The sequence below is a fragment of the Cyclopterus lumpus genome, chromosome 19 (assembly GCF_009769545.1).
Source record: "Cyclopterus lumpus isolate fCycLum1 chromosome 19, fCycLum1.pri, whole genome shotgun sequence".
Classification (NCBI taxonomy): Eukaryota; Metazoa; Chordata; class Actinopteri; order Perciformes; family Cyclopteridae; genus Cyclopterus; species Cyclopterus lumpus.
Window position 1 is genome coordinate 19,134,302 of NC_046984.1, and position 9,377 is coordinate 19,143,678.

Sequence of the window (9,377 nt, forward strand, 5' to 3'; positions counted from 1 at the left end):
CTCACATGACCCGCTAACGAGCTCTTATCACACGACCCGCTAACGAGCTCTTGTCACACGACCCGCTAACGAGCTGTCCTCACATGACCCGCTAACGAGCTCTTGTCACATGACCCGCTAACGAGCTCTTGTCACACGACCCGCTAACGAGCTGTCCTCACATGACCCGCTAACGAGCTGTCCTCACATGACCCGCTAACGAGCTGTCCTCACATGACCCGCTAACGAGCTGTCCTCACATGACCCGCTAACGAGCTCTTATCACATGACCCGCTGACGAGCTCTTGTCACACGACCCGCTAACGAGCTCTTGTCACACGACCCGCTAACGAGCTGTCCTCACATGACCCGCTAACGAGCTGTCCTCACATGATCCGCTAACGAGCTGTCCTCACATGACCCGCTAACGAGCTGTCCTCACATGACCCGCTAACGAGCTCTTATCACACGACCCGCTGACGAGCTCTTGTCACACAACCCGCTAACGAGCTGTCCTCACATGACCCGCTAACGAGCTGTCCTCACATGACCCGCTAACGAGCTGTCCTCACATGACCCCGCTAACGAGCTGTCCTCACATGACCCGCTAACGAGCTCTTATCACACGACCCGCTGACGAGCTCTTGTCACACGACCCGCTAACGAGCTCTTATCACATGACCCGCTGACGAGCTCTTGTCACACGACCCGCTAACGAGCTCTTATCACACGACCCGCTAACGAGCTGTCCTCACATGACCCGCTAACGAGCTGTCCTCACATGACCCGCTAACGAGCTGTCCTCACATGACCCGCTAACGAGCTCTTATCACACGACCCGCTGACGAGCTCTTGTCACACGACCCGCTAACGAGCTGTCCTCACATGACCCGCTAACGAGCTGTCCTCACATGACCCGCTAACGAGCTGTCCTCACATGACCCGCTAACAAGCTGTCCTCACATGACCCGCTAACGAGCTCTTATCACACGACCCGCTGACGAGCTCTTGTCACACGACCCGCTAACGAGCTCTTATCACATGACCCGCTGACGAGCTCTTGTCACACGACCCGCTAACGAGCTCTTATCACATGACCCGCTGACGAGCTCTTGTCACACGACCCGCTAACGAGCTCTTATCACACAACCCGCTAACGAGCTCTTATCACATGACCCGCTGACGAGCTCTTGTCACACGACCCGCTAACGAGCTCTTATCACACGACCCGCTGACGAGCTCTTGTCACACGACCCGCTAACGAGCTCTTGTCACATGACCCGCTCATTTACTCTACTTGTTGACGTTGACAGGTTAATTGATTGATTGATTTTCTTTCATTGTTATCAGGACGTGTTTGGGAGGCGGGACTTCCTGCCTCAGAGTCACATGATTGAGTGGTTTGCGGAGCACGTGTGTGCGAAGCAGCTGCTCAGCAAGTTGTGCGGGAACCTTTTCTTCATCCTCTGCGGCTTCGATGAAAAAAACCTCAACATGGTTTGTATTGAAATTTATTTCTGATTATTAGATTATTGATTGAGTTAAAGACTGAGTAGTTTGTTTCCAGACTCGGATTCCAGTCTACACTGAACACTGTCCTGCTGGGACCTCAGTCCAGAACATGGTCCACTGGTCCCAGGTAATACACACACACACATACACACATATCCGTGTGCTGGTGAGGACCACATGCGTTGTCTGGACCCTCAAGTCTGAAACCTGTTTTCAGGCCGTTCACGGAGGGAAGCTAAGTGCTTTCGACTTTGGAGCTGCAGAAAACATGAAACACTACAACCAGGTGAGCCTCTAATTGGGTATCCGGGTCCTCAGGTCTCTGTTTACTTTACTGTGGAAACACTGACTCCGCCTGCTCACGTCTCTGTACTTCCTGTCTGTCCCGTCCTTAGTCCACTCCCCCTCTGTACCGCGTCCAGGACATGAAGGTTCCTACTGCTCTGTTTTCGGGGGGACACGATACGCTAGCAGACCCCAAAGACATGGCCGTCCTCCTTACTCAGGTCAGTCCTCTGATCCAACAACAGAATGAAGAAAGTCAAGTCATTTATTCATTAGTAGTGATTAGTGGACCTGTCTGTCTCTCAGGTGTCCAACCTGGTCTTCCATCAGAACATTGAACACTGGAATCATCTGGATTTTATTTGGGGTCTTGATGCTCCTCAACAGATGTTTCCCTCCATCCTGATGCTGCTACAGAAATACCAGTAGAGTGTGTGTGTGTGTGTGTGTGTGTGTGTGTGTGCACACTGATGGTGAACATGGTTCCTGTATAATCTGAACACTCACTATTATTTCTCATTAAAGCACAATGTGACCAGAGCTTTCTACAGTTTTCTTTTCACACGTCTCTTAGGTTTCCTCTTAGATTGTTAATCTACTTTTATTTTGAAAATACTGTGAAGAAGCCCATTGAATCTGCTGAGAGCTGAGCCTTGTATACGTTGTTTTTAGCAAAATTAGCACATTAATAAATAAAATCAAGTAAAATACCTGTCAATCAACAGCAGCATCCAATCACAAGGCTTGTATTGTGGTGGGTGGAGCTACACCTTTATATAGTCTGTGTTTAAAATGTTTTATTTTTTTTGCTCAATAAGGACCTGATGTTGAATAAATTCATAAACTATGAATCATAAACACAATAACAGGTTTTACTGATAAAGTTTATTTTGAAAAATATAAGCTGAATTTTAAATGTATAAGATGATACATTTTTATCTACAAATGTGAAGTTCAGATTGTTTTATTCAACTTCTGATACTTTTACAGCTTTTATTATTATTTGTTTCATCTTAAAGAGTCTTTCTGCTAAGCTAGGCTAACATTGTTGTTTAATAAACATTCAGAAGACATTTTAACAACTAGAGACATAAAAGCATATGTTCTCCATCATCAGTAATGTTTCGACATTATTTAAATATATTAAATACAATATAGGGTCAAAAATAAGTCTTCAAATATCTGAAACCTCGATTTTAATTTGTTGATTTTGTTTGGGTGGAAATCTTTCTGCATTGACGCATTTCACTATCTGTCCTCATGTCTGTATCTCAATGTGTCTTCTTCAGCATGTAGATAATCTTCTTGAACTTCAGTCTGGTGGCGATGTCCAGCGGTGTTTCTCCGTCCTGAAGAACAAGAGGAAGAAATAGAAGGTCAGATGTCTCCTCATATTGAGGCAGCTGATTTGAGTCGTGGAGCGTTTGTGAACGTACGTTATTTTGGACGTTGGTGTCGGCGTTCCTCTCCAGCAGCAGAGGAACCAGACGGTGACTTTTCTTCTGACAGACGTGATGAAGGGCTGTGTTTCCCTTCTAAACACAATGTATATATACAAAAATATATATAACACACATTCAACACATTTAATGTAGAAAACATTACAGCTCAAACAGTAACGTGAGTTTAGTAGAAAGAACTTTTAGAAGAGGTGTGTGTGTTTATCATGTTTTAAAATCTTTTAGTGAAGAAAAGATACAAAGTACACAACTAATACGTAAACATGTAGCTTAGCACGAGGCTAAATACCATTAGCAGCAGGTTAAATACCGTTAGCACAAGGCTAAATACTGTTAGCACCAGGTTAAATACTGCTAGCATGAGGCTAAATACCGTTAGCACTAGGTTAACTACCATTAGCTCAAGGCTAAATACCGTTAGCACGAGCTAAAGACCATTAGAACTAGGTTAGATACCATTAGCACAAGGCTAAATACAGTTAGCACCATGTTAACTTCAGTTAGCACCAGGTTAGCTACCGTTAGCACGAGGCAAAATACTGTTAGCACCAGGTTAACTACCGTTAGCACGAGACAAAATAGTGTTAGCACCAGGTTAACTACCGTTAGTACAAGGCAAAATACCGTTAGCACCAGGTTAACTACCATTAGCACGAGGCAAATACTGTTAGCACCAGGTTAACTACCGTTAGTACAAGGCAAAATACTGTTAGCACCAGGTTAACTACTGTTAGCATGAGGCAAAATACTGTTAGAACCAGGTTAACTACCGTTAGCACGAGGCTAAATACTGTTAGCACAAGGCTTGTTTTTACTCACATAGTCCACAGCATCGATGTTCACATTGCTACTCAGCATCATCTTCATCAGAGAAACACTCTTCCTCTGTTTCTGTAACTACACACATGTATGAACTTATTGATTATTGATTATCAGTATGAACTACCAAGTTAGCTAACTTGTATGTGAACTGAATTCAGGTTATTTATTTATTTATATATATACCATGAGGAAGTAGCCCAGCAGCAGGATGGGTTTGGGTTATATATATATTTATATATACCATGAGGAAGTAGCCCAGCAGCAGGATGGGTTTGGGTTATATATGTATTTATATATACCATGAGGAAGTAGCCCAGCAGCAGGATGGGTTTGCGTTATATATTTATATATACCATGAGGAAGTAGCCCAGCAGCAGGATGGGTTTGCGTTATATATTTATATATATATTATATATTATATACCATGAGGAAGTAGCCCAGCAGCAGGATGGGTTTGAGTTATATATTTATATATATTATATATTATATACCATGAGGAAGTAGCCCAGCAGCAGGATGGGTTTGGGTTATATATATATATATATATATTTATATATACCATGAGGAAGTAGCCCAGCAGCAGGATGGGTTTGCTTTATATATATATTATATACCGTGAGGAAGTAGCCCAGCAGCAGGATGGGTTTGAGTTATATATTTATATATATATTATATACCATGAGGAAGTAGCCCAGCAGCAGGATGGGTTTGAGTTATATATTTATATATATATATATTATATATTATATACCATGAGGAAGTAGCCCAGCAGCAGGATGGGTTTGGGTTATATATTTATATATATATTATATACCATGATGAAGTAGCCCAGCAGGATTGGTTTGGGTTATATATTTATATATATATATTATATACCATGAGGAAGTAGCCCAGCAGGATGGGTTTGGGTTATATATTTATATATATATATTATATACCATGAGGAAGTAGCCCAGCAGGATGGGTTTGGGTTATATATTTATATATATATATTATATACCATGAGGAAGTAGCCCAGCAGGATTGGTTTGGGTTATATATTTATACATACCGTGAGGAAGTAGCCCAGCAGCAGGATGGGTTTGGGTTATATATTTATATATATATTATATACCATGAGGAAGTAGCCCAGCAGCAGGATGGGTTTGGGTTATATATTTATATATATATTATATACCATGATGAAGTAGCCCAGCAGGATGGGTTTGGGTTATATATTTATATATATATATATATTATATACCATGAGGAAGTAGCCCAGCAGGATGGGTTTGGGTTATATATTTATATATATATATATTATATACCATGAGGAAGTAGCCCAGCAGGATTGGTTTGGGTTATATATTTATATATACCGTGAGGAAGTAGCCCAGCAGGATGGGTTTGAGTTATATATTTATATATACCGTGAGGAAGTAGCCCAGCAGGATGGGTTTGAGTTATATATTTATATATACCGTGAGGAAGTAGCCCAGCAGGATGGGTTTGGGTTATATATTTATATATACCATGAGGAAGTAGCCCTGCAGCAGGATGGGTTTGGGTTATATATATATTTATATATACCATGAGGAAGTAGCCCAGCAGCAGGATGGGTTTGGGTTATATATTTATATATATATTATATATACCATGAGGAAGTAGCCCAGCAGGATGGGTTTGGGTTATATATGTATATATATTTATATATACCATGAGGAAGTAGCCCAGCAGGATTGGTTTGGGTTATATATTTATATATACCATGAGGAAGTAGCCCAGCAGGATGGGTTTGGGTTATATATTTATATATACCGTGAGGAAGTAGCCCAGCAGGATGGGTTTGGGTTATATATTTATATATACCATGAGGAAGTAGCCCAGCAGGATGGGTTTGGGTTATATATGTATATATATATTATATATACCATGAGGAAGTAGCCCAGCAGGATGGGTTTGGGTTATATATATATTTATATATACTATGAGGAAGTAGCCCAGCAGCAGGATGGGTTTGGGTTATATATTTATATATATATTATATACCATGAGGAAGTAGCCCAGCAGCAGGATGGGTTTGGGTTATATATTTATATATACCATGAGGAAGTAGCCCAGCAGGATGGGTTTGGGTTATATATTTATATATACCATGAGGAAGTAGCCCAGCAGGATGGGTTTGGGTTATATATGTATATATACCATGAGGAAGTAGCCCAGCAGGATGGGTTTGGGTTATATATTTATATATACCATGAGGAAGTAGCCCAGCAGGATGGGTTTGGGTTATATATGTATATATATATTATATATACCATGAGGAAGTAGCCCAGCAGGATGGGTTTGGGTTATATATATATATTTATATATACTATGAGGAAGTAGCCCAGCAGCAGGATGGGTTTGGGTTATATATTTATATATATATTATATACCATGAGGAAGTAGCCCAGCAGCAGGATGGGTTTGGGTTATATATTTATATATATATTATATACCATGAGGAAGTAGCCCAGCAGCAGGATGGGTTTGGGTTATATATTTATATATATATTATATACCATGAGGAAGTAGCCCAGCAGCAGGATGGGTTTGGGTTATATATTTATATATATATTATATACCATGAGGAAGTAGCCCAGCAGCAGGATGGGTTTGGGTTATATATTTATATATATATTATATACCATGAGGAAGTAGCCCAGCAGCAGGATGGGTTTGGGTTATATATTTATATATATATTATATACCATGAGGAAGTAGCCCAGCAGCAGGATGGGTTTGGGTTATATATTTATATATATATTATATACCATGAGGAAGTAGCCCAGCAGCAGGATGGGTTTGGGTTATATATTTATATATATATTATATACCATGAGGAAGTAGCCCAGCAGCAGGATGGGTTTGGGTTATATATTTATATATACCATGAGGAAGTAGCCCAGCAGCAGGATGGGTTTGGGTTATATATTTATATATACCATGAGGAAGTAGCCCAGCAGCAGGATGGGCATCAGGATGGCGATCAGGAGGTACTCCAGCAGAGTGAACCCTCTCTTGGAGACGTAATGAAGACACGTCCTCTGTTTCTGAGACACAGAGACACTTTACGTTAAAGACGACCGGAGGCGGAGACGCCGTGACATCATCGGCCAAACGCACCTCATTGGTCAGATGGACGTCCGCTCCGTTGTCCAGCAGATACCGGATCACCTTCAGGTTGCCGTGGCGACAGGCCGCGATGAGGGGCGTGTCCCCGTTGTGCCGATCCTGAACATTCAGCTGGTCGGAGTCGTCTCTGAGGAGGTGATACAGAGCGTGGACGTCTCCGTCGTACGCTGACTGACAGGCCGGCTGAGGACATATGGTTTATTATCTTGTGGTCTAGATATATTTAACAAATACATATATATGTATTTAACAAATACATATATATGTATTTAACAAATATCCTGCAGTATTTATTTGTACTTGTTCTTGAGTCTGTTTTAAATTTAAATTGTTCACATATTTGAACATCTGGATACTTTTTTGAATGAAAACAGTTTCACTGCTGATCAGCATATGAAACAGATTATTAACCAGATTATTAATCAGGTTATTAATTAATAACAGTTACAGGGTCAGATTAATAATCAACTCATAAATGTAATATATTATCATTAAAAGGATTTTGAACGTGATGTAAACATTAATGCATCAATAATTAGTATAATATTCAGCAGAATGAGTACTTTCCTCTTTTGGTGCTTTAAGTACATTTTTATACTTTTAAACATTTTTTACATGAAGTTATTTTCAATCAATCTGAAGAACTGCTTCAGATTATTGATCCACTTCACATTTGACTGTCAGTATTGATTATTATGATGTTTTATAATCATGTATTTGGTACTTCACACTTTCGTAGAACTACTTGTACTGCTGTGCGTGTGTGTGTGCGTGTGTGTGAGTGTGTGTGTGTGTGCGTGTGAGTGTGTGTGTGTGTGTGTGTGTGAGCGTGTGCGTGTGTGCGTGTGCGTGTGTGCGTGTGCGTGTGTGTGTGTGTCGGTTCCGTGGCTCGTGGCGTCAGCAGGTACATTTTTCTGACCTGAAGTTAAACTTCCACACAAACCGGAAGTGAAAAAGATGAAAACTGTGAGATTAAAAGCATCGAATCGTAAGTTTGAAGCTGAAAACTCTCGTTCGTTTCTTACCTCAGAGTACACGAGACCCATGACGGAACACACCTGGACGAGTCAGCAGCCCGACACTCTCACCTGCAGCACTTCCGTAAACAACATTTCAGAACAAAAGCCCGATGAAGAAAAGATTACTTTACCTTGATTTCACGAAATGTTGATTCATTATATTTGTTGGTACATTTTTGTTTCATCAGTTTCATGTGGATTTTGAATTAAATAATTAAGACAAATTTAACTGGAAACATTATGAAATAATAAAGAGAAAACACAGAAAAACAAGTCTTTTGTTTACGCGAAAGAGGCCGAACCAAAGAGGCCGGACTTTGAGGCAGGAGGCACAGAAAAGGAGACAGGGCCATTGGGAAGGAGGCCGGGTCTAGACCAGATGCTGGATGCAGGAAGCAGGGGCAAGGAGTGAGGACCCAGGACCAGGTTCAGACATCTCCAGGTCCAATGGACCCTCTGAGACGTGAAGTCACAACGACTCCGGGGAGGAAGCAGAGTTAATAAGGTGCAATGGAGAGATGTAAATTCATCCATAAGGAGAGAGAGAAGAGGAGAGAGGTGCTCAGTGTATCCTAAAACATCCCCCAGCAGCCTATAAGCCTATAGCAGCATATCAAGGGGCTGGACCAGGACAAACCTGATTCAGATCTAAATATATGATCATACATACACCTGAACTTTTTAATTATATATTCATTCATTCATATATGTATTTATTTATTCATCCATACATATATTTGTTTATTCATTTATTGATACATTCATTCATACATATATGTATTCATTCATTCATACATGTATTTCTTTATATATTCATTAATACATATATTTATTAATTCATCCATATATTTGTTTATTCATTCATATTTTGTATTTATTTATACATTCATATATTTATGTATTCATTCATGTATTTATTCAAACAAGTATTTATTTATGCATACATATATATATTTATTCATTCATACATACATTTATTTATTCATTCATTCAATTTATACATATATTTATTTAGTTATTTATTTCCGGAAAAACGACTTCCGTTGTGGCCTTCACCACAAAATGTGTCAGAGTGAGATGTTGCTCCACTTTATTCTTCTCTTTGGCATCAGTTGTGCGCATGTGCAGGGTCAACACCCTCTCC

At 40.4% G+C, this 9,377-nt stretch overlaps 2 protein-coding genes across 2 annotated transcripts in view; one reads left to right on the top strand and one right to left on the bottom strand.

Annotated features, from left to right (window-relative positions):
• The window catches only part of lipf (lipase, gastric), a 13,747-nt gene extending 11,431 nt beyond the window's left edge, over window positions 1-2,316 (top strand). Inside the window, exons 7-11 of the mRNA XM_034558054.1 lie at window positions 1,330-1,476; window positions 1,547-1,618; window positions 1,709-1,777; window positions 1,887-1,997; window positions 2,083-2,316. Of these exons, the coding sequence (XP_034413945.1) occupies window positions 1,330-1,476; window positions 1,547-1,618; window positions 1,709-1,777; window positions 1,887-1,997; window positions 2,083-2,205 (522 nt within the window). The 3' untranslated portion in view covers window positions 2,206-2,316. The remainder of the gene's footprint in view (window positions 1-1,329; window positions 1,477-1,546; window positions 1,619-1,708; window positions 1,778-1,886; window positions 1,998-2,082) is intronic.
• A 326-nt stretch (window positions 2,317-2,642) lies between these two features.
• ankrd22 (ankyrin repeat domain 22) lies at window positions 2,643-8,311 on the bottom strand. The gene is made up of 6 exons (XM_034558086.1): window positions 8,240-8,311; window positions 7,206-7,397; window positions 7,025-7,132; window positions 4,056-4,133; window positions 3,213-3,311; window positions 2,643-3,125 (listed from the first exon to the last, which is right to left on the bottom strand). The coding sequence occupies exons 1-6, from the start codon at window positions 8,258-8,260 to the stop codon at window positions 3,048-3,050; spliced, it is 576 nt and encodes a 191-aa protein (XP_034413977.1). The 5' UTR covers window positions 8,261-8,311; the 3' UTR covers window positions 2,643-3,047.
• Window positions 8,312-9,377: the final 1,066 nt, after the last annotated feature.

Excerpts from the sequence above, each read along its gene's own strand:
- ankrd22 (XM_034558086.1), bottom strand. The coding sequence starts at position 8,260 with ATGGGTCTCGTGTACTCTGAG. Across the intron at positions 7,133-7,205 it reads ACGTCCATCTGACCAATGAG|AAACAGAGGACGTGTCTTCA; the intron begins GTGCGTTTGGCC and ends TCTGTGTCTCAG. Across the intron at positions 3,126-3,212 it reads ACACCAACGTCCAAAATAAC|GACGGAGAAACACCGCTGGA; the intron begins GTACGTTCACAA and ends CTTGTTCTTCAG.